General features: G+C 47.5%; 1 protein-coding gene across 1 annotated transcript in view; it reads left to right on the top strand.

The window, feature by feature from the left end:
- The first annotated feature begins 353 nt into the window (after positions 1-353).
- The window catches only part of KCNH3 (potassium voltage-gated channel subfamily H member 3), a 60,961-nt gene continuing 36,010 nt past the window's right edge, over positions 354-25,304 (top strand). Inside the window, exon 1 of the mRNA XM_033138788.1 lies at positions 354-715. Within this exon, the coding sequence (XP_032994679.1) occupies positions 640-715 (76 nt within the window). The 5' untranslated portion in view covers positions 354-639. The remainder of the gene's footprint in view (positions 716-25,304) is intronic.

Raw genomic sequence — 25,304 nt, 5'->3', positions numbered from 1 at the left:
GGCAGTTTCTGGGACTTGCCGTCGGAGTTGCGAAGGCGCACAGACCGGAGCGAGCCGGGGAGGAAGATGTTGGCGCTGCTGCAGCGGGGACTGCCGGGTCCCAGATGGGGGCGCGAGGAGAGGGCAGCCGGAGGGGAAGAAGCCCTGAGCCCCTACCGCTCCGGGGATGGGGACGCATGCTAAGCGGGAGGCGGCCGTCGGGGGACGTCCAGCCAGGATCTCCAGACCACGACCCGGGCTTTCTTCTTCTCGCTCCTTCCAGTCCGGCCACTTGGAGGGCTGATCTGGGGTTCTTCACGTCGGACTTGGCGCCAGGCCACGACCGAAGGGGACTAGGGTCCGTCCCTCTTTGGAGTGGCTGCTTATTTGGGAAGGGAGGGCGCCCCCTCTCCTTTTTGCCGTTTCTTTGCCGGATGCGCTTACCTTGCTGTCTGGGCACGGGCGAGATCCGAAGGCTGGGGCAGCTGTAGACTTGGCAGCGAGCCCCCCCGCGCCCCACAAGAAGTGGGAGTTGGGTGGGTGGATAGATCCTCTGACTTGGGGAGACTAAGGGTGTTTCTTCCACCTCCCCCACGACTTCTGGATCTCCCTTTTCTCCCAACCATTGGACGATGGAGAGGTCCTCGAGCAAGTCCTAAAATGCCGGTGATGAGGGGCCTCCTGGCTCCCCAAAACACCTTCCTGGATACCATAGCAACCCGCTTTGATGGCACGCGTGAGTTGACTTCCCACCCTCTCTCTCTCTCTTTTTAAAAGTCCTTTCCCCTCTTCCCTCCCCCACCCCCAAATCCCAACCTTGTTGTCGTCTTGGCCTCCGTAGGAAAGCTCGAGGGCTGTCTCCTCTAGTTGTTTCCTCTGCAGAAGACCTCCACTCGCTGGGGAAACCTCTTTCCAAAATATGTTCAGGTCCCCCTCACTGTTACCACTCACAATTTCATTCCTGGAACCTTTAATCCGAGCCAGCCTGGATGGGCCGCTCAAGGAAGTGGTGGTGGTAGGAGTGGGTTTTTGCACTCATTCGAGCTTAGAGGCCTGTTTCAGAGGCAACACGATTCCTGCATTCAAAGCGGTCCTTCTTGGTGGGGAAGAGCAGAGCAAATTAAAACAGCGTGCGTGTGCATCATGCAAGGGGGACACATGCTGGGAATCTGCAACTAACTGTAGCTCCCCAGGGTTCGATGTATACGCAACACACTTGTGCGTTTAGGCTACCACATGTGGTGCAAGCCACGTATGGGCTGTGTGCTATTCTTGAGTGGGCTGCAAATTCAGTCAGATTTATCTCCCCCAAATCTTAATGGACTCTCCAAAAACATATACAAAGGTTGTTGGGTGGTTGTTGTTGTTTTTTAATGGCTTACCACTGGGGGTTGTTGCCAGCTACAGACAGTGGCTGCAGACACAGTATACCTTTTAAAGCACATTCTTTCCCTCAAAGAATTCTGGGAACTGTAGTTTTGTTAAGGGTTGCTGGACGGTATATTACAGTGCCCAGAATTCTTTGAGGGAAAGAATGTGTTTTAAAGGTATAGTATGCGCGCACACTCCATGAGAGGGCTGCTATGCCTTTTAAGATTAGGACTAAAGAGAGAATTTCATCAAGTGGAGCTCCCCCCCCCATCACTGCACCACTGTGGCTAAGGAGAGCAGCATTTAGTGGAAATCATGGCTTTCATGTCACTTACAGCAGTCCTTGGAGTCTCCATTTGGTGACCCAAGTGATCAGGTATCCAAAATAGCTTTTTTTCTTTTTTGCTGTGTTCAGGATCTTTTCTTTTCTTTCAGAATTTAGGCCTAGGATTCCTAGGGGGTGAATATGCCATTTCCTCCTTCCTTCCTTCCTTCCTTCCTTCCTTCCTTCCTTCCTTCCTTCCTTTCGGTGCTTCATGTATAAACCTGAGAATGCAATGTGTGAATGGGATAGACATGTTTGCAAACCTGCGTGTCATGAGATACACTCCTTAGGGCGCCAGTGTGAACTGTTGCCACTTGCTGTGAGAGTGCACTTTCAAGTTGTGCACTTGTGGGTTGTGTGGCATGTGAAACGGACCTTGGCTATCTTGCATTGTGCGCACCTGAAATGTGAGAATACAACAACCAGGTGTCTATAGACAAAGGTACTCTACAAACTGTGGTTCCCTGCTGGGTCTACGCTTGGCAACAAACCTTCATTTGTCATCCATATTCTGTGTGAAATGGAGAGAGCTGGGCAAAGGGTCTTTTTTTTATATAACAGGACTGGGCTTTGGAACGTTGACAGTCCAAGTGATGCCCCTGCATCTTATCTTTTATGGAGATAAGAGTGGTCTGTTCTGTGGCATCAGAAGGGTGTAGCTAGAGATCTGATTTTTCATTTTGACTTTCCTCCAATGAGCTCAGGTTGGTATACTCAGCATCCCCCTCCCTTTATCTCTCACAACAGCCTTGTGGGGTAGGTTGGGCTTGAGAGGTGATGACTGACTGGCCCGAGATCTCCCAGTGAGCTCCTCCGAGCAATGGTTTGCACCTGAATCTCATTCCAAACCCACGACTGCAGCCACTATACGTGGGTGGCACTGTGGTCAAAACCACTGAGCCACTTGGGGTTGCTGATCGGAAGGTCGGCAGTTCGAATCCCCGCGGCAGGGTGAGCTCCCGTTGCTCTGTCCCAGCTCCTGCCAACCTAGCAGTTCTAAAGCACGCCAGTGCAAGTAGATAAATAGGTACCACTGTGGCAGGAAGGTAAACGGCGTTTCTGTGCGCTCTGGTTTCCGTCACGGTGTTCCATTGCACCAGAAGTGGTTTAGTCCTGCTGGCCACATTACCTGGAAAGCTGTCTGTGGACAAACGCCGGCTCCCTCAGCCTGAAAGCGAGATGAGCGCCGCAACCCCATAGTCGCCTTTGACTGGACTTCACGATCCAGGGGTCCTTTACCTTTTTTTTTTAACCTTTTTATACCACACTGTCTTTCAAAATAACACTGCAAAAATTATTATGGTCAACATAAAAAGCTAAAGGCTAGGGGTGAGCTGAAATAGCTGGATGTGTGTGTGCTTGCTAAGGAGCAGGGTGTCCTTTTTGATGCATGGAAGTGTCCTCTTTACCTTTTGTTACGACGTTTATTAGTGTCTTCCTTTGGAGAGCTTGAAAGGCCGCACTTTTGCTAAGTCAGGGGATGGACCATGTAGATTTAAGTAAGGTCCCCATATTCCCCCTCCTTAAATAATCCAGGCATTGTTGAGATGGCTCATTGTACTATGGGGAAGAAGGAAGGGTTCTGGGATGAAGGACTCACACAACCTTTTCGGAGAGACTTTTTCATCACCCTGAGACCAGATTGGCTCCCACCCCTCCCGTTGAGCAGGTTTGAACTGACTTGTGATGACAGGTGATTTCCCTGGGGAGAGCATTCCGCAGACGGGATGGGGGGGCAGTGCAGAAAAGGCCCGTTCTCGTGTTGCCACCCTCCAGAAGGAGGCACACGAAGAAGGGCCTCAGAAAATGATCTCAGGGTCTGGGCAGGTTCATATGGAAAGAGGCGGTCCTTGAGGTATTGCGGTCCTAAGCCGTTTAAGGCTTTATAGGTCAAAATCAGTATTGCTTTCCTTTCTCATCTCCAGAACCAAAGGAGGGAGACTTTCACCCACAAAAGTGGTCCCTGGTGTGGGCTAGCTTTTGTTGGTTTGTGGTGGTGGGGCATGGGAATAATCAGTTGAATATTTCTGGAATAACGGCTCATCCACGCTTCCTGTTGTGCCATGCTTAAATAAAATTTACCAAATAGAGCCTGAAGTAAAGGAATGTGTAGTAAGATGACCCCACCACCACCACTACACCCCAGGAGCAACCAAACTTCACAATGTCGCATGTAAGCTTTTGAGATTCACAGATCTCTTTCTCCAAAAACTGAATCTGAGGAAGCGTTCTGTGTAACTCGTAAGTTCTCATCTGACCCAATACATTTAGATTGTTCCATTTTACTGTATGAATGATTCCTATACACTTCCAAAAGTATTTTCTCCTTTCCCTTTCCTTCACCCCTCTCAGCCATCCATTTTTTTCTCAATGTTTCCAATTCTACCAAGGGAGCTACCACCACTTTGCAGGTGCCCCTAAGCAAACTATTGTTTTACTCGTCTCCAAGACAACGTCCAAGCTGAATCATTTGCAGGTTGGTTATTTGGGACTGAGAGCAGCCTTACAGAGAAGCAAGGAGAGCGTACAGCGAAGGAGAAATTAAAGTTTTCTACAGGGAAACTTTAAGAGTATCAGCACACTACCCTGAAATCTGATGCAATGCAGGGTAGCATAATTAATGTTCCAAATTAAAGAGCATATCCAAGCTATAGGCCTGTATAGGGCAAAGGGCCTCCCTAGACCGGGTGTGGTCTTTTAATTGGGTGTATTCTGCAACAGGTCATTGATGCAGTAATAGTGCATTTGTGGTGTATTTATACTGAGCTATTTACTTGCTTTATTAGTGGTTCTTTGAAGCTTCCCCAGTGTCATTGCATTGCTGCTGTCTGGAAGTATAGCACAACAAAAGTGGGACAAAACTAAACTGGAACATTTGTGGTATTAAAAAAATTATAATACAGGGTTTCCAAGGAAATCAAGTGATGTGCACTAATGGAAAGGGGGGGAGCAGCATGCCTGTCCCCAAAACTTTTGCAGGTGCAAACAGTATTGAAATCAAAATCAACTACAGTGGTACCTTGGTTCTCGAACAAAATCCTTTCCGTTTGACTTCTGAAATGTTTGGAAACAAAGGTGCGGCTTCCGATTGGTGCAGGTGCCCCGGAAACAATAGCCGACAGCCACATCGGATGTTTAGCTTCCGAAAAGCATTAGATAACTGGCACACTTACTTTTGGGTTTTCAGCGTTCAGGAGCTGATTTGTTCATCAACTAAGCCGTTCGAGAACCAAGATTCCACCGTATAGCCCCCGATACCATCATGAGCACAAATAATCATGAATGCAGAATAACATGGATGGCTGGATGGGGCTGTGGCCCACTAGGAAGTTTACCACGCAAGTCCCATTGGAATGAGCAGCAACATTTCTACAGATTCTGCAAATTATGTGCCTTTCTTATTAAAAAAATAATAATCAAAAAAAGTGTCCCATCTTTAAAGACATCTCTCTTCTCTTCTTTTCCATTCCTGGTCAACGGATTAAAGCGGTGGCGGCCCATTTGGTGGTTTTGTTTCTTTGACCCAAGCACAAACTACTTGGGACCAGCCCTCTTGTGAATGTAGTTTGCACAAGGTTAGGATAGCCTGGATAGCAAAGTTGGTTAGAGCATGGTGCTGATGATGGTGAGGTTGCAAGTTCGATTCCCGTATGGGACATCTACCTATTTCTGCATTGCAGGGGGTTGGACCAGACAATCCTCAGGATCCACTCCAACTCTATAATTTTATGCAGAGGAGTTTGGCTAGCTAGGAGCCTCTGAGAAAAAGCTTTGTGTGTTTTGGGGGAAGTTGTGGGGGTGCGGGAGGGAGAATTTGCTCCGAGCCGAGCTTACTGTATCTTAAACGTATACCCTGCAGAAGGCTCCTTTCCCCTTCGCAAGTTTGATCTTCTAGTTCTGAAGAAACTCTTGCATCTTATTCCCTTAAGAGAAGCTTTCATGACACAGTAGCAGCATCTATCTACCTCTTGCCCATGGGATGTGCTTTGCTTTGCTTTCCACACCACAGGAGACACACATGTATCACGGCCTCTCTCTGTCTCTCCCCCAATCCCTATGTTCTGCTGATCCATATCAGCAGCTTAGCCTGTTCCCACCCATTGCACCAGACCCTTCCAGTCATCGTCTTCTTCTTTGGCGATCACTCGTAGCCGAGTAAGTGTGGGAATGTTCAGGGATTGCAGGAGAGGATATATTATTTTATTACATCCTATTCCAACTTGTGTTAACAAGTTTCACAACTTAGCAGATTTACATTCCCCTTTTAAAGTCACACAGCGGATGCTTGCTCAGGTTCGCTAAAACCTCTATAATAATATTGTCCTGGTATTTTCCCCTTTATTCCCTCCTAAAAGATAAGACACGACACAGTCTTTTATAAAAGTGTAAAAAGTTTACTTACAGACATCTGTTCACAGTTGGATCCCAGAAGGCAGACTTAGCTAAGTAAAAGTAATATACTTGGAGACTATCTCATAAGGGAGATAGTTCCTTCTTCTCTCTTGGCTGGAAGCATCTTTGGCTAAGAAGATGTTGCTTCCTTGAAGAACGAAGTCAAAAGAGAGAGAGATGACATCTGACCCTTTGCTTTTGTTACCTGCACACAGGTGAAGTCACACCCACCTCCAGTTACATGTAGAGGAAGTCTGTCCCAGCCCAGGAGAAACAGGAAGTTTTGACTGGCTGGTCCAGACATCCCCTTCTATGTCCACTCTAGGGATGTTGTACTTGACTGCTCCCGTGTTTCACATCCCACAGTAAGATTGTCTTCCATAAACACACTTTTAACAGTGAGTCCGTAAGTGATAGTGGAGGCTAATTCTGGATCCACACGTCCTTCCACAGTGTGGACATAGGTTTCTGGGCAGGAGTTGATCACAGTGAGGGTTTGCCAAGCATGCCTTCCTCTTAGCGCATTTCTTCCTTTTGTCCTGAGTTCGAGTCCATTTTCAAGTTCGGAATAGAGTAGTTGCTTTGGAAGATGATAATCAGGCATCTGTACAACATGACCAGTCCAAAGAAGTTGATGTTGGAGAATCATTGCTTCGACACCGTTGATTTTTGCTTCTTCCAGTGCACTGGCCTGTCTTCCCAGGTGATGTGTAAAATTTTTTGGAGATACCATTGATGGAATCTTTCAAGGAGTGGCAGATGGCATTTATAAGTGGTCCACTGTTCACAAGCACACAGTAAGGTTGGTAGTCCAATAGCTTTGTAAACAAGCATCTTGGTTTCCCTACGAATGTCCTGGTCTTAAAACACTCTACACCAGGGTCAGCACCCTCTTCCAGCTGTGGGCTGGTCCACCGTCCCTCAGACCATGTGGTGGGCCGGACTATATTTTCTTGGGGGGGGGGGTGAACGAATTCCTATGCCCCACAAATAACCCAGAGGTGCATTTTAAATAAAAGGACACATTCTACTCATGTAAAAACACACTGATTCCCAGACTGTCCGTGGGCCGGATTGAGAAGGCAACTGGGCCGCATCCGGCCCATGGGCCTTAGGTTGCCTACCCCTGCTCTACATTTCAATCACTCACAGTACCAAAAGAGGGATGGCAGAAATCCAAAAGGAATAATGAGATGGCAGGTCTGTAGCCCAGGAGTGCAACATCTGCTTTCCACAAGCCTGGATAGCTCAGTTGGTTAGAGGATGGTGGTGATAACAGCAAAGTGGCAAGGTTGATCCCCTGTGCTTATGGGACAGCTGCATATTCCGACATTGCAGGAGGTTGGACTAGGTCAGGCATAGGCAAACTCGGCCCTCCATATGTTTTGAGACTACAGTTCCCATCATCCCTGACCACTGGTCCTGTTAGCTAGGGATGATGGGAGTTGTAGTCCCAAAACATCAGGAGGGCCGAGTTTGCCTACGCCTATTCCTCAGGATGCCTTCCAACTTTATGATTCCTGGGTGTAGCTGGTGAGATCCCCATTGAAAGGCTCTGAAGGTTAGGGAAGACCTCTGCCTGGGGGCCAAATCTTACGCTATATCAGGGGTCCCCAAACTAAAGCCCGGGGGCCGGATGCGGCCCAATCGCCTTCTCAATGCGGCCTGCAGATGGTCCAGGAATCAGAGTGTTTTTACATGAGTAGAATGTGTCCTTTTATTTAAAATGCATCTCTGGGTTATTTGTGGGGCATAGGAATTCATTCATATTTTTTTTCCAAAATATACTCCGGGCCCCCACAAGGTCAGTGGACCGGCCCCCTGCTGAAAAAGTTTGCTGACCCCTGCGCTATATCATCACTGCAGCACAGAGAAAAATGGACCAAGGAAAGAAGGAAAAATCAATACCCGTGTAGCACGTGATTGGGAGAAGCTATTCCCAAATGCGACCTGTCTCTCTTCCTCACTCTCTCTGACCCCAAGCTTTTAAAGCAAAAGTCGTGGTCCCTGGGTCAGGCAGTGGCGAAAGAAGAGCAGGAGCTGGCTGGCTGTAGAAGCGAATGCCTTCGAGCAGGCTCCGCTCTTTTCTATTTTCATATTATGTAGTTAGCCTGCTTACGCAGAGAAAGGTACTCTTAGGAAACCTGGGTTACAGGGCTTGATATCAAGTTGTAGAACAGATTTAGTGTGGGCTGTAGTGTACCAACAAGCCCTCTTTCTCCCCCTTGTTTTCTTTCTCCTCCCCCCCCCCACCTTCCTCTCCTTGTAAAAGCAACTTGGTCACATAAATCTTTTGGAAGGATATTTTCAGAACTCCTGTGCCCGCGCTTGGAAACTGACATTACAAGATACTATGAAGTTTTGGGTCACCCTCTTAAGGTGGAATGTGGAAGGAGGTAGCAGGCTCTAAGAGGTGCTATTTCGCACCTACACCTGCTAGAAAGGAGAAACATTCAATGGTTTACCCTTATTATTATTTTTATTTATTAAAAAAACCTGGTTTTTATCTTGGATAGCAGCTGGATTTTATTTTTAATTTTTTGAAAAGCGGGGTTTTGGAGAGCCACTGCCATTCAAGGGCCCTCCAGATGACCTGATTAATGCACAACGCTTACAGACTGGTTAGACCCATGGTTCCCAATGTGGGGCACACGCTGCACAAGGGGGCAGTTCGAGCTTGTTTAGACCAAGTTAATGGCCTTTTAGGCTTCCTCCACATAAATAGGAGCTCACTTTTTGAATAATAAGAATTATTATTATATGTCACCGGGGGGGGGGGGCATCAAGATTTTAGAGACGCTTAGGTGGGGCATGGCCAAAAGAAAGGTTGGGAACCACTGGGTTAGACTACGCCCAGTCTGTGTTAAGCATTTGTTTTGATGCGTCTACAAGTTTGCTTATACACCCCGTCACTTTCCAAACCACCCAAAAACTGGTTCTTTTTTTTTCTTTTTTTTAAGTGGATTTGCTATGCTAGGGCAACGGAATGCTTAAATCCATTTTAACCGTGCAATTGCAATTGGATCCCTCCTGCAAACAATGACAACCTGGAGACACCCTCAGAGACCACAGTGCTGGATGACAGAGGCCAGTGGTCTTGCTGAGTTCTGCCTCCTTATCTCCTTGCTTGGAGGACTGCAGCTCCAAACAGGGAGCGTAGGAAGCTATGCAGGGCTTTGGTTCTTAAGTCTCACGCAGAGGAGGATTGCATGGAAGCTTGCCAGGAATAAAGGGCAACGGCACCGCTGTTGTTGCTTCAATTTGTCACACAGGTGTTCTTCCTCCACCTTTCCCCTTCTCTCTCCTTCCCTTGTATGGCTTGTCTTTTTAATTTGGTAGCCTGAGTGCAGGACCTGCCCCATTTAATGGATGTGAACTGCTTTGGGAGATGTTTGCCAGAATGCCTAGGGAGGGGATTCCTCCAAGAGGGGGATTCCACAGGGGGAAAAAAGCCCTGCTTCTCACACTTGCTCTTCTTTTAGATCAAAAGTAAGTTAGCATCTTAAAAAGCAGAGACATCACCTTGCCGACAAAGGTCCGTATAGTTAAAGCTATGGCTTTCCCAGTACTTAGTAATGTATGGAAGTGAGAGCTGGACCATAAAGAAGGCTGATCGCTGAAGAATTGATGCTTTTGAATTATGGTGCTGGAGGAGAGTCCCATGGACTGCAAAAAGATCAAACATATCCATCCTTAAAGAAATCAGCCCTGAGTGCTCACTAGAAGGACAGATCCTGAAGTTGAGGCTCCAGTACTTTGGCCACCTCATGAGAAGAGAAGACTCCCTGGAAAAGACCCTAATGTTGGGAAAGATGGAGGGCACAAGGAGAAGGGGACAACAGAGGATGAGGTGGTTGGACAGTGTTCTCGAAGCGACTGGCATGAGTTTGGCCAAACTGCGGGAGGCAGTGGAGGATAGGGCTGCCTGGGGTGCTGTGGTCCATGGGGTCACGAAGCGACTGAACGACCGAACAACAACAAAAGTTAGGTACGTTTGGGCTATTGTGCTTTTAGGTAGACTCTGGCTTTAGAAAGGCTGTCTGAGCTAAAATTTGAAGTCTGGAGTTTCTAGTCTAAATCCTTTGGGCACTGGACCAGATGCACCCATTGTCCGATCGAGAAGATGTTTTGAACTACAACTTCCACCATCCCTAGCCATTGACTATGCAGGTTTCTGAATTTTGGGGGGTGAGGTGGGGTGGAGTTTTTGCTTTTAAAGTCCAACAACATCTGGATTTGGAGGAGGCTGCCATGTTGCAGATGGCTACTGGTTTAGATGGCTTTAGAAGGGGGAGCATTAGAATTCATACAGGATCACCCCATCCCATGAATTTCTCTGCCCATCACTGGCCTTGCTGAGGATTCTCCAACATACAAGCAACCGATAAGCCATGCTAACTAAATGGAACGTCCTGTTTCAGAGGCAGTTACTGGGGGACAAAGAATGGGGCAGCTTTGGACTTCATGTCCTAGTTGCGGAGAGATGAGTCACTGATAAACGGTTGCAGAGTTATCGAAGGACTGGCCCTTCCGCTAGCGCCATGACACTGTTTTTGTGTGTCCCTTTCTTCAAAGAGTTTTCCTAGCTGGATGAAGCGTTCAGGATCCACAGTATATTAAGGTCTACGGAAAATGTCAGGTCAAGACAGTTTCTCACGTATCCTTAATGCTCCATTCGGAATATTAAGGTTTATATTATATACTATTGTTGTACTGTGTATTTTGGCTCTATGGACCGCAATGAAGCTGTGTGTGTATTAAGGTCCACATCTATGGTTGGCATCCATGTCCTGGCAGAGGCTTGGTTTGCTTTTAACAGCCACATATTATGTGGAAATCCAGAAGTCATGTGACCATTCCCCAGCGACCCAGTACTGTGAAATGCTGCACCTGCTGGACTTCTGCCTACTTTACTGTTAAAGGCACGACTCTACTTGCATTCTGCTGCTGGTTTGAGCATCCTAGCATTTAAAAATGCATGTTCTTTCCCTTTTCTCTTCCTTCTCTAAAGCAATTTAAGCAGTTCCTATAACAATACTACTATACTGTGTGTTTTTAAAAAATAAAAATAAAAATAGGGCACACCTCTGTAGCATGTATAAGATCATTTAAATCAATTTGGACATTTTAACAGACAGAACTTGAGGGGAATACATTTGCAAATGTCTCTAGGCATGGAAGCCGGGGTGGGGGGCGACAACAATGCCTGAATCAATCTATAAATAAATGATCCCTCCATGTAGTACTTAGTAATATCGCTGCAGTTGGGCTGCTGTGTAATTTGAGCATTGACTGAGCCAATCTGGGTCCATCTCCTGCACCCTTTCCTGTTATTTTGGGTGCAATTAGAACTCTACCACGGTGACATGAACACGCGCGTTGAACTCTGGCATTCTGTGCCCGCTTTGTACAGTGTGGTTTGTATCTAATGGTCTTTCTGGGTTTTATTTTATTTTTTTAAGGTGGGGTAATAGTCTTGAATGAGACGAGTGTGCTGCTAGCCTGACCTGCTGGTATATTTTTAAATCCTAGGAGGATTAGAAGTGGGGGAAAAAATAAAAGTATTCAGAAAAAGAGGCTTTTGGGTCTTTTTTTCCTGTTTCCCCCTCACATATCATTATCACAAGGGTTAAACTCTGCTAGATGCAGAGAGATGATCCCTCATTAGCTGGCTTTGCAAATGTGCCTCGGCTTTGAGATGAGCTGATATTAGCTCACACTTTTCCTTCCTAATCATTGGCTAAATTAGTCAGATTTCTGCAACATTGATAGTTACCATACCTCCCTAAAGAAGATACATCTGCTATGTTAAATATGTGTGCGTGCATATGCAGAAGCATAAACGCACACCTGTTACATAAAACAGATGCAGTCGGGGTGCAGTTCTTTGCATGTATACTTGGAAGAAGATCCCACTGTGTTTAATGAGTTTTACTTTCAGTGTGCATAGAATTGTAGGCCAAATTGGTTGTAACTGCTGTGGAACAGCTGCCTCTCCCCCCCCCCCCCCCGTGCTGTTGAACAGTTCCTTGCTCTTTGCTCGCTTTCTAGGCTTGGGTCTGAGCAGTTCAGTGTCCCCCCCCCCCGCCGCCGCCTCCAAGGGAAAACTCACTCTTTAGTGGTGGCTCGGAACAAATGGCAATCTGGGGGAAATCCAAATTTCTGTTTGTTCCAGTTGAATACCAAAGAGAGGTTTTCCCTGGAGGAAAACAGTGGGACAAGGCAAAATGTGGATAAGCTTTGAGAGACTGAGCTAGACATCAGAAACTCTCCGGTTTGAAAGTTACCTCAGCTGTAACCTGAACTTTGCGGCCTTAGACACTTCCTCTCAGCTTCAGTCCTTCCTGTGGTTGTTGTTGTTGTTGTTGTGAGGATTACTGCAAGGTAATGTACATGAAGCCCTCTGAATGCTTGAAAGTGCTATCGAAATGTTAAGTAGTTGCATTCTTATTCATTACAGGGACATATGGTGTAAATAAACCCATCTCCCATGTTTTAATGCTGCACAATGCTATTTTTATATAATCCACTCGGAGATTTTCTTTACAGTCACAGCGGTATATGCGTTTCGTTAGGTAAAGACCGATTGAATGTGTTCTCATGCCTTGAGAGCTTACACATGAGCGGAGCCTTTCAAAGCCTTTGGAAATTTCCTTACATAGCCTACTATGACATGTGTTCTTTGGGGAGCGCATCCTCACTCAGATCTGTGGGGGAGGCATTGCTCCATGTGCCACCTTTTATGGCAGCGCCACTGCCGCCACCTCCTCCTCCTCCTCCTCTGTGGTGGTGCCCACACTCCAGAAAACATTGCAGACTGAGGAACGTCTGGCCATTTCACTGTCGGCTTTCTGGCATTTAGTTCTAAACATGGCTAATTCTGGAAGGCTGTTAAAAGAAATAAATAAATAACACTGGCTGGTGGCAGTTGGTGTTGGGCTGTGTGTGTGTGTGTGTGTGTGCCTGCCAGAATGCAGGTTGAGAAAAACATCTTTGTGTTTTTATTTTTGCTTTGCTCTATTTTTGATACTGGGTTTCAAATGTTTAGTATTATGCTTTGTTGTTGGTTTTTTTTGTTTTTGTTTTTAAAAAATCATGGTTCTGCGTTGCTTTTTTGGGTGCTGTTGGGGTGGCAGAGAAAAGGATGTGGCGTACATGTTTTGAAATAAATATTTTCCACTGTCGCATGATATGCATGGTAGATGAATAGGTGGTACAGTGCTACCTCGGTTCCTGAACGCCTCCCTTGTCATACATTTCAGTTCTCGACGGCAGAAAAGCCGGAAGTAAATGCTTCTGTTTTCGAACGTTTTTTGGAACCCGGAACGTGTGACGTGGCTTCCGCTGAGTGCAAGAAGCTCTTGCACCCAGTGGGAAGCCACGCCTCAGTTTTTGAAAGTTTTGGAAGCTGAACGGGCTTCCGGAATGGATTCCGTTTGAGAACCAAGGTACCACTGTACATTGTTAGTCAGTGGTAATGAATTGCCTCTTCCTGCTTTGTGGCACCACCCACAAAGCAAGGACTGCCTGCTGCAACAACCAGGAGGATTTTCATAAGGCTTTCCAGGTACCATCAATTAGCTGTGACTACAAATCAAATTTCAGCCCAGCTGCATCTTTACCTGACCCCACTAGCACCAATTCCAGGGGCCCCCAGGAGCCCGGGCCCCCACAAAATTTTTGCTGCAGTTGCTTGGCCTCCACCCCTGCTGCCTCCACCACCCAAGTGCCAATTGCTGGGAACAAACAATAGAAATCTATAACCACCATCAGATTGGCCGCTGTGTGATGCAGTGTTAGGCTGACCATTCTGTTTGATCCAGGAGAATGGTTCTTATTTTCTTGCCCTACTGGTTTTTTTTAAATAAATTATTATGCTGTTGGATAGAAGCTCACAGTCTGTTTTGTTGTTATTGTTGTTTAGTCGTTTAGTTGTGTCCGACTCTTTGTGACCCCATGGACCAGAGAATGCCAGGCACTCCTGCCTTCCACTGCCTCCTGCAGTTTGGTCAGACTCATGTTGGTAGCTTTGAGAACACTGTCCAACCATCTCGTCCTCTGTTGTCCCCTTCTCCTTGTGCCCACCATCTTTCCCAACATCAAGTTCTTTTCCAGGGAGTCTTCTCTTCTCATGAGGTGGCCAAAGTATTGGAGCCTCAGCTTCAGGATCTATCCTTCCAGTGAGCACTCAGGGCTGATTTCCTTCAGAATAGATAGGTTTGACCTTCATGCAGTCCATGGGACTCTCAAAAGTCTCCTCCAGCACCACAATTCAAAAGCATCAATTCTTTGGTGATCAGCCTTCTTTATGGTCCAGCTCTCACTTCCTTACATCACTACTGGGAAAACCATAGCTTTAACTATACGGACCTTTGTCGGCAAGGTGGTGTCTCTGCTTTTTAAGATGCTGTCTAAGTTTGTCATTGCTTTTCTCCCAAGATGTAGGCGTCTTTTAATTTTGTGGCTGCTGCCACCATCTGCAGTGATCATGGAGCCCAAGAAAGTAAAATCTCTCACTGCTTCCATTTCTTCCCCTTCTATTTGCCAGGAGGTGATGGCTGAGGTTAATTTCAGTGTTAGTAGCGGCATGCTGATATTATTCTTTTTAATGTTGTCTTAAAGAAATCAACAATTTGTAAAGGAGGGGATGCCTCAAAAAGTGAAGCAAGAGGCCTTGGCGAAGATCTCTTTCCATGAATCAAATGAAAACCACAATGTGCTCAGTGGAATGAAACGGTTCAGGACCTTGGACAGCACCACCCCAGCATTCCTGAGAGATCTTGAACTGAAATTTTTGTGTGTGTGACGTTTTTTCCAGTTCTAGCTGCTAGCAAGGCTACAGCTCCTAGACAAGCAGGCTGCTTAAACGTTTTCCACCACAGTACCTTTTAATATAAAAAGTTTGGTACAGTTTTCAGGCATGATGACTAGGGGGTGCAAGCCTTAATTGGTTCAATCAGTAGATTAAACAACTAAAGCTTCAGTTGGTTAGTTGGTGGTAGGAAAATTTAATTGGTGAGGCTGAGAGTTAAAGGCACATTTTCTTTCTTTTTTAAAAAAATAGTTACATTGGTTCTAGCTTGTTTATTAGAACAGGGAGCAGGAAAGAAAATGTTAAAAGATGGCTTTTTTTTTTCTTTAACTGCAAGATATCTCATGCTTCCTTTAACATACGAAATAGGGCACTTGTGTTGAGCTATTGGTAACAGGAAGAATATTGTCAATGAATAAGCGATAGGTCAGTTTAAAAAAGAGTTAATTTTTAATCAACTAAAACTGGGATTGGCTGACAGCCCTAGTGGTTACTTTTAAGAATCTTCCAGATTACTTTTAATATGGAGGCTGAGAGCACGCTTTCAGCATTTGACTTCCAACAACTCTGATGTGTTACCACATGTTGCTTAACATATGACTTTCCCAGATTTTTTTTTTTGGGGGGGGAGAATTTTCCTTTCCTTTCCTTTCTATATTTCTCACACTCTTACTTAGTGCACCAGAGTCTCTTGAGACAGGAGAGGGTGACGCCATTGTTTGAACGAGCCCTTTGTATCTCCATGGGAATGTAGACTTTAGGCTGAAAGAGATTAAAAGAAACTGTGTGTGTGTGTGTGTGTGTAAATTTAATTCAAATTCTCAGATTACCGATAAATACCCTTCAGTCAAAGCGTTTTAGTTGCAGTTTCAAAATTTAAAGGCACCGAAGAAGCTGGGATGGATGAATGGTATCGCTCTGAATCATGGGTAGGCAAACTAAGGCCCGGGGGTCGGATCCGGTCCAATCGCCTTCTAAATCCAGCCCGCGGAAGGTCTGGGAATCAGTGCGTTTTTACAGGAGTGGAATGTGTGCTTTTATTTAAAATGCATCTCTGGGTTATTTGTGGGAGATAGGAATTCCTTCATATTTTCTTTTTCAAAATATAGTCCGGCGGGCCCCCCACAAGGTCTGAGGGACAGTGGACCGGCCCCCTGCTGAAAAAGTTTGCTGACCCCTGCTGAATGGTACTTTGTACATGCTAAACTTTTAGAGCATGTTTCCTCCCTCAGAAAAATTATGGGCACTGTAGTTTGTTAATAGGAAGGAGCCCACAGTGGGGGACAATCTCCCCTATCTGAGCAACTCTTGAATCTCCCTCACCTTTCCCTGCTGGCTCCAAAGGGAAATTCTCCTTCCCCGAGCTGAACTTGGTATACCCCTGTGCTTTTAGCATGTGCGTTTTACCTCTTGCACACCCACACCCCAGCCCACCAATAGCAACTGCCTGTTCCCCTGAGCTGCACTCCCCGACAGACTACTTTCCCTGAGTAGGCGAAGGGACATCGCAAGAGGAAGGAGCACACGGTGTCCTGGGGTATAAATAGCTCCAGCCGTGAGTTGTAACAATAGCTGCGCCACCTGTGCTGGGAACAAGTTGCCTATATGCAGGAGGGGAGCTGGTGTCAGTTCTCCCCATCCCACTGGCACATGCGTACCCCTGAAAGTATAGATTTAGTTGTGTGTGTTGCTCCTATACAGAAGGAAAACTCTGAATTTCCTGTGCAAGGTTTGTGGCTTTGCATTACTCATTAGGCTAAAGGTACCATAGCGTAGGGTCCCAGTCCTATAGTACAATGATCTGATGGGAACCTCAGCTGCCAGGGGCAATTTGTCTTCATAATAATAATAAAAAAGTTATTATTTTTATTATTATTGTTGCCTCGCCCATCTGGCCGGGTTTCCCCAGCCACTCAGGGCAGATCCCAATTAAAAACACGATAAAACATCAAACATTAAAAACTTCCCTAAACAGGGCTGCCTTCAGGTGTCTTCTAAATGTCTGATAGTTGTTTATTTCCTTGACATATGGTGGCAGGCGCCACTACCAAGAAGGCCCTCTGTCTGGTTCCCTGTAACCTTACTTCTCGCAGAGAGGGAACTCCCAGAAGGTCCTCGGAGCTGGATCTCAGTGTCCGGGCTGAACGATGGGGGTGGAGAGGCTCCTTCAGGTATACTGGGCTGAGACCATTTAGGGCTTTAAAAGTCAGCACCAACACTTTGAATTGTGCTCGGAAACGTACTGGGAGCCAATGAAGGTCTTTCAGGATCGATGTGATATGGTCTCAGCGGCCACTCCCAGTCACCAGTCTAGCTGCCGCATTCTGGATTAGTTGTAGTTTCTCCCAGCATTGGGGGGGGGGGGTAGTGAGAAGCATCCCTGCCCTCTAGGGCCATGGTCCCAATCCAAATTGTTCCTTTCCCTCTGCTTCACTTACCCTTTTACAACGTCAGAGGTCTGATCACAGGATTCCCCCCCGTCTTATCTAGTTGCATTCAGAGGGTTATGCCTCAAAAATTTATACAGCTCCAAATTTGGCATCTGTTCCCTTATTGGGCAATCCCTTTTGGCTAGATTAAGATGAACGGTGTGCCTTGTATGGACATACCATTCATAGGAATGAGCTCATGTGTCACAGATGAGCAGCAAGGTAGAAAACTGCAACCTCAAACAACATGTTGCAAGGAATGCAAAGATGTGCATTGCAACCTCACCACCTGGTTGCAACATCAGAACTTTTCACACATTCTTTCTTTTTAAAAAACAAAAACAAAAAAAACCAACCCCATGATAATTGAAATGCTTGTTGCTGTTCTTCATTCACTGTACTTGTTGCTTCTCTTTATTCACACGTGCCACAGCTTCTCAGCATTCACGTTAGGGATTTGCTTTCTGCAATCCTGAGGAGACCGGAAACTTCATTTCAATCGATTTTCGACCAATCTGTCATTCTCTCACTTTGAATCCCAGGGTGCATGATGCATGAATGTCAAGGAGAAGTATTACAGCAGCCAGGGCCGGCCCACCCACGAGGCAAGTTGAGGTGACGGACTCGGGCGGCAGGATCCACAGGGGCAGCAGATCTGGCCTCCAAGAAACCCAGCTACTCATTGGATGCCAGATCTGTCACCTAATTGGCAGCCCCACCCAATGCCTCTTCCACAGCGGCTCTTAGTGAATAGGGGGCACTGCTGGTGTTCCCCCACCCCTAGGGAGGAAATGGCAGAAGCTGCCTTCAGGGGTCTCCTGAGCTTTGTACTTGCCCAGAGTGATTCAGAACGGACCACTTCCCCCCTCACGGTGGCCTTTGATTCCCAGTTCAACCATCAGGTCAGGTAGATTTGATTCTCACCTCTACTTGTTCCCGATGTACATCTTCATTCTCACCTTGTTCCCAGTGTACACCTTCCCTTCCCCTCTTCTTCCCTGATTGGAGGGGACAATTCCGTGATTCCCATCAGGTGCCAAAGTGTCTTAACACCATCAGGCACAACTTCAGACCCTCCAAGTGTCCCTATTTTCCAGGGACGTCCCTGATTTAGAGGAGCCACCCCGCTTTCTGATTTGATCCCAGAATGTCCCGCTTTTCCTTAGGACATCTTTGTTTTCATTGGAGAAATGTTGGATGGTATGTATGGTAGGATGTCCCTATGTACATTGGAGAAAAGTTGTAGGCAGGGTATGGAGTTATCCTACCCTCGAGCCATCTGAAGGCAACCCTGTATAGTTTTTTTTTTTTTGTAATGTTTAGTGTTTTGTTATGTTTTTATATATGTCGGAAGCTGCTCGGAGTGGCTGGGGCAACCCAGTCAGATGTGCGGGGTATAAATAGTAAAAATCATCATTATGGAATGGGACGTCCCTATTTTCATCGGAGAAATGTTGGAGGGTATGCAGCTTATGTTCTAATTTAGCAAATGCAGAGTCCAAATCGCTGGCTGGTATTTTTGCAATTCTTTTTGGCACGACGTGCTGCAAAGAACATTGAATTGTTTTCTGATGTTTCCCACCCTAGCAGTATACAAATAGGCAATCAAGTTGTATTCCAAGCCTAACGTACGGCCGGCGCAGCTTCTGCCCAAAGAGCTTACAGTAGATGGGGAAGTCGGTGGGGTGATGGAGGGGCCAGGGCCGTCTTTAGCAGATACGGCGCCGGGGTGCAAATATCCGCCCAGCGCCCCCAAATTATCACGGAATCGGATAGTGTTGGGGTGGTCGTAGCTGCGCACTGGCAGCCATAGGGGGGCCCCCAACTCTCCCCCATGCGGCTGCAGGGAGGAGAGCGCAGCTTCCGTTCCAAGCCTCCTCGGGAGGAGAGCGATCCCCGTAGAGGCTTGGGAGGCAAGTTGCACGCCCGCCAGCCAGCCTGCAGGGAAAGGAAAAGCAAAGCCACACAGCTCCCCTCACTTGCTGGGGCGCCCCTGAGACGGCTCTGGGAGGGGCCAAATGAGCCACCATGGTGGGGCAGTGGAGGGCCAAGCGGGGCCAGCATGACTGGGAATCTGCCCACAAGGGACCCACTGGTCCTGCTGCAGTGAGGAGGCAGCCTGGCTGCGGGAGGGGAGGGGGGCCAGTGAAGGCGTCTTGCCTGAAGCTGACACAGGAGTTGAGTAACAGTGATGGCCAAGGGAAGAAGGCACTAAGGCCGGGGGGACAAGAAGAGGGAAGTGGCTTCTTGCATTGGAAGCAGGGGAGTGTAGAGAATAGCTGGACAGGGAGAGGGAGAATAAAAGAGGCAGGTGTGTGCTGTGAAAGACGAGAAGGTTGTGGCAGGGGCTTGCAGGAGATCCCAGCTCTCTCGCGCAATCTCTCTGGACCTCTGGAGATCCTTTGCTGCACCAGACCTGGTGACTCGCCATTCTGAGCACAGCCATGCATTTGACCCACCCCAGGGGGGGGGCTTGCTAACCCCCCCCCCCCCGTTCCTGCTGCTGCTGCTGCTGCTGCTGCTTTTGGCTGCCTGCTCTGCTTGGAACTGAAAAAGCAAGAGGATTGCCAAGCGCACAATGGGGAGTGGGGCGGGGGGGGGGGAAGCAGAGTCAACAGTAAGGTTAAGTACAAGGAGCCAACGGGCCGAGTGGGTGGCTCAGGGTGCCTGCCCCCCGGCCCCCCCTTTTGATTTCGTCCGATGCACTTAACCAGATAACTCCCCGAGGATCCCAGAAACCCGGCTGCTCTATAAATACCTAACCCATCCCACATTGCTAATAGTGAGTAACAACAGCAGGCAAATTACAGAGCAGGTCTCGGCGTTCTCGTAGGCACCAACTCAAGCAGATCTAACGGGTGCATGCGAAGCCTGAAATCTGCTGTCACCCTGGGTATAATTAGAGGGGAGAGAGGAGCTGGGGAGCACAGTTAAAACAGCCAGGAGGAGGCGGGGTGGGGGGGGGGCGCTCCTGCCTGCCTGCCTGCCGCCACCACCCTGCCACCCCACGTCTTAATTGCCTTTTAATTTCAAAAGAGCTGCAGCGTGGCTCCGAGCGATGTACAACAGAGCAGTAGGGACTGGAGGTGGGCCCTCGGAGCTGCGTGTTAACAGCGATGCTCACACAAAGCAAGGCTGCCTTGAGGGTGAAGGGTGAGGGGCTGGGGTTGCGGCATTGTAGACAGGGCTGGGCGGGGCCAAAAGCGGGGAAGGACGAGAGCGCTTGAAAAGAGCAGCCCAGGGTCTGATGCAACCATGGCAAGTTCACTTGGTGGCGGAGGGAGGGAGGGAGGGAGAGAAAGGCCTAGTTTCACCTTAACGAGAGAGCAATCGTGTAGGCTGGTGCCTTTCCATGCCAAGAGTTGCGTGCCTTTTGAAATCTGGTGCAAGCACGGAACAAGAACGCAGAGTGGCACCAGGCACAGAAACAAGAACGCAGAGTGGCACCAGGCACAGAAATCCCTAGGAACTGCACTCTTTGCATAGCAAATTGGGGTTCCAAAAGAACATGAAACCCCAGGAATCATAGCATAGATTTGTAGAGTTGGAAAGGGACCCCGAGGGTCACCCAATCGATCTCAACGAGTGGTTACCCATCGAATTTGAAAGCAGACTAGACCCTGCTTAGATTTGCAAATGTGCTAGCAATTTTATCGCTGCACCACTAGGGTCACCTGAGGAGAGGAGGGGCTTCATAATAATATTATTAATAATAATTTATTATTTCTACCCCCACCCATCTGGCTGGGTTTCCCCAGCTACTCTGGGTGGCTCCCAACAGAAAATTTAAAGCACAATGAAATGTCAAACATTAAAAACTTCCCTAAACAGAGTTGCCTTCAGATGTCTTCTAAAAGTCAGGTAGTTGTTTAGTTCCTTCACATCTGATGGGAGGGCGCCACTACCGAGAAGGCCCTCTGCCTGGTTCCCTGTAACTTCACTCCTCACAGTGAGGGAACCTCCAGAAAGCCCTCGGAGCTGGACCTCAGTGACCACTGGACTTTCAATGCTCCTTGCCCCTTCCCGCTAGCTAGCAGGAGCAGAATATTATTGAGAGCAAGCAAATCAGTTCCATCGCACTTAATCAGAGCAATGGTTGCAGAATCCAGCTTTTCTTCATACAGAGTTTCGGCCGCCCTTGGCACTAAACGTCTGGGTGGTTTTTGTTTTGTTGTGAAGAACACAAGAGTGCATGCAGCTGGGAAGTAAGGGACCCTGCGCCTTGTGGTGCATGCTCTTTCTGTACCAGGGATCTTTCCCGGGCACTGAGATAAAGCTGCTGTCTCTTGGAAGGAGGAACTGCTATTTATAAAGCATTTCCTCATCTGGTGCTGTTGATTACAGCTGCAGCCGCAAGCATATAGGCAATTATACGTAGCAGCCTAGGGCAATCATTTGTAAGGTTAGCACCTCTGTTGCAGCAGCAGATGGAATGGCCCTTCGCTGCAAAGTGCCACTGTGATGGATGGATGGAAGGAAGGAAGGAAGGAAGGAAGGAAGGAAGGAAGGAAGGAAGGAAGGATTCCTATATAGACAGTGAAGTATCAGGAGGCTTGGCAGTGGGCAAAGGCAACCTAGCAACATGTTGGGATGGGAGAAGTCCGATGAGAGGTTTTAGTGAACAGTAGGAACCAGTTCCCATAGAGACTGCATGCACAGCTCACGACTTCCCCCAGAGAACCCTGGAAACTGTAGTTTAAGGGTGCTGGGAATTGTAGCGCTGTGTGCAGTAAACTAGAGTTCCAGGAGTCTTTGGGGGAAGTTGTGGGCTTTAAAGTGTTTGGTATGTATGCAAGTGGCACTGTGGTCTAAACCACTGAGCCTCTTGGGCTTGCCGATCAGAAGGTCGGCGGTTTGAATCCCTGAGAACGGGTGAGCTCCGATTGCTCTGTCCCAGCTTCTGCCAACCTAGCAGTTCGAAAGCACACCCGTGCAAGTAGATAAATAGGTACTGCTGCGGCATCACGGTGTCTCATTGCACCAGAAGTGGTTTAGTCATGCTGGCCACATGACCCGGAAAGCTGTCTGTGGACAAACGCCGGTTCCCTCAGCCTGAAAGCGAGATGAGCGCCACAACCCCATAGTCGCCTTTGACTGGACTTAACCATCTAGGGGTCCTTTACCTTTACATTTACCTATGTATGCAGCCATTGAGTCTTTGTGCTTTCAACAGTTAGAGGAGGAAGGGAAATCAGAGAGCTCCCCCCCTTCAACAATGCTTTTGAGATATAAAAGATTGCTAGTAAGGGGGTCTCCCAGCCTTTTGAAAATTCAGTCTAGTGTCACTGCAGTGCCAAACACTGCAAGCAATTTTCCCCTGCAACACCAGTTCAGGTTATTAGTGTACAAAGCCCTTAAACACCTAGGGACCCAGGCATGTGAAAGAGCTCCTCTCTCACTAACCAGTAGGAGAGCCGCTGCAATTGCTGCTGACACTGGGTTAGTGTGACCTGTGATAGGTCTGGTTCTCCATTTGCGAAATTCCCTCCCTGGTGAAGTGCATGTGTCTCCCATATTATTAATACTCACACAGAATTCAGAAGCATCCCTGCTCATCCAGCAATTTGATGCTGAGAGATGCTGTTCCTGGAATCCTTACCTTGAAATGCTTAGCTGTGAGCATATGTTGACTGATATATAACATTTTTAGGTGTTCTTAATGTGTGTGGGGAGAGACACGGGTGGCGCTGTGGTCAAAACCACAGAGCCTAGGGCTTGCCGATCAGAAGGTCAGTGGTTCGAATCGCTGTGACGGTGTGAGCTCCCGCTGTTCGGTCCCAGCTCCTGCCCACCTAGCAGTTCAAAAGCACGTCAAAGTTCAAGTAGATAAATAGGTACCTCTCCAGCGGGAAGGTAAATGGCGTTTCCGTGTGCTGCTCTGGTTCGCCAGAAGCGGCTTAGTCATGCTGGCAGGAAGCTGTCTGCGGACAAATGCCGCCTCCTTCAGCCTATAGAGCGAGATGAGCGCCGCAACCCCAGAGTCATCCGAAACTGGACCTTACGGTCAGGGCTACCTTTACCTTTAATGTGTGTGGGATTTTTTTTAAAAAATAAAATAATAATAATAGAAAAAAATGTATTGTTTTGCTGGTTTGTTATTTGATGCTCTGGGCTCTTCCAGGAGAAAGGGGAGCCAGTAATTAGTAATAATATTAATAATAATAATCATCCCCATAGGTATGTGTATCGATGATGATGATAAATTAATTAATTTATACCCCACACATCTGGCTGGGTTTCCCCAGCTATGCCGGGTGGCTCCCAATAGAACATTAAAAACACAATAAAACATCAGACATTAAAAACTTCCCTAAACAGGGCTGCAGCTCAGACTAACACTTCACGCACCTGACGTGGATTGTCAATGAAAATCGATGCCAATAATACATTTAAGGCGCAACAAGACAAATGAGCATGCACACACCACACATTTAAGTCACATCCAAAACCCATAGCTCCCTCCCCCCGCAACACATAATCCTGGAGACTGTAGTTTGTTAAAGGGTGCAGGGAATTGTAGCTCTGCGAGGGGAAGCAAGTTCCCAGGATTCTTTGGGAGAAGAGATGGCATGGACGCAGCCTTTGCTGTTTTTGCTGTAATAAGCCAACCCCTCTGGTTGCAACCTATGAGGCTGAGTGAAAGGGTGGGAAAGGCAAACAGAAGTCATGGTTTGGGTGGCTGGGATATAGTACTGGGACACACACACTGATTTACATACTTTTGGCTGCAAACGTGGACTTCAGCCTTTATTCTGAGTGGATTTATTAGGACGGTAGGTGTACCAAGGGCCAGATACAGAGCATCATGGCAGGCATCCCAGCAGAGTTATTTGTCTGTGATATATGATGAAGGATCCTGTAGGAATTGTGCATTGTCAAACCTTATGGCAGCAGTCGGATTTCTGTGACAGTTTCCAAATGCCCACGACGTTTCTGTGATTTGCAAAAACTGCCGAACTTGCAAGGACCGGCCTCGAAAATGCTATTTTTGGTTCCTTATTGCGCTCCCTTCCTGCTCTCTGCAGTAGCCAAGATTTGAGGAAACAGTGGTTGTGCTTTGCTTGGAATGTGCTAGGTGAGAATATGTGCAATGGCCTCTTGAGATTGCCCCCTGGCGGGGCTGCCATTGTGAAGGGAAGGCCATTAAGGACAGTGATGGCACACAGGCAAGCTAAATTGAAATAAGCAAGTTTGGAGAAGTTTGAAACTGAATTGCAAGGGGAGGGGGCCTCTTCAGCAGTGGCTGACACATGGAGTAGGTGAGATGATACCTTATATCATACTGGCTTGCCTGTGGAATATGGAACAGAACACAGGCTCCGGCGCTGTTCAGAAAGAGGGTTTGCTGCAGGAGCCAGACAGATGTCAGTCAGGATTATAGAAAGGAGTGGGGTCCCTTAGATGTTTGGGGCAAGTGCACCTTAACTCGGAGCAGGGCCTTTAGTGTGGTTGCCTGTTTTGCAGAATAGCATTTCTGGGATTTGACAGGAGTCCACTGTCTGCATTTCTTCCCCTGTGTTGGCAAAATGACAATTTCCCCAGGTGCCCAGCTCTGAAGTTTCCTTGCCAAGGCGTGCCCCTCCTGTTCTCCCAGGTTCTCCCTCCCCATTGTTCAGTCCCCACTACCTACCCCTCTTCCACCCACAGATAGGTGGGCTGGCTTTTTTTTATTTTACTAGCTTCTTGTCTTCTTTGGAGTATCCTGAAGACTCCTGTTTTTCCAGGTGCTTGCGGCTTGCTCAGTTGTTAGGTTAGCTAGATGAGAAACTTGTGTCATTGCATTGCATATTGAAGGTCCAGGGTACTTTGCCAATTCAGGTGGTGGGAAGAAGAAGAAGAAGAAGAAGAAGAAGAAGAAGAAGAAGAAGAAGAAGAAGAAGAAGAATAATTTATTATTTCTACCTCGCCCATCTGGCTAGGTTTCCCCAGCCACTCGTGGGCAGCTCCCAACAGAATATTAAAAACACGATAAAACATCAAACATTAAAAACTTCCC

The sequence above is a fragment of the Lacerta agilis genome, chromosome 2 (genome assembly GCF_009819535.1).
Source record: "Lacerta agilis isolate rLacAgi1 chromosome 2, rLacAgi1.pri, whole genome shotgun sequence".
Lineage (NCBI taxonomy): Eukaryota > Metazoa > Chordata > Lepidosauria > Squamata > Lacertidae > Lacerta > Lacerta agilis.
The sequence above is the reverse complement of the archived record's forward strand: the minus strand, read 5'-3'. Positions and strand labels throughout refer to the sequence as shown.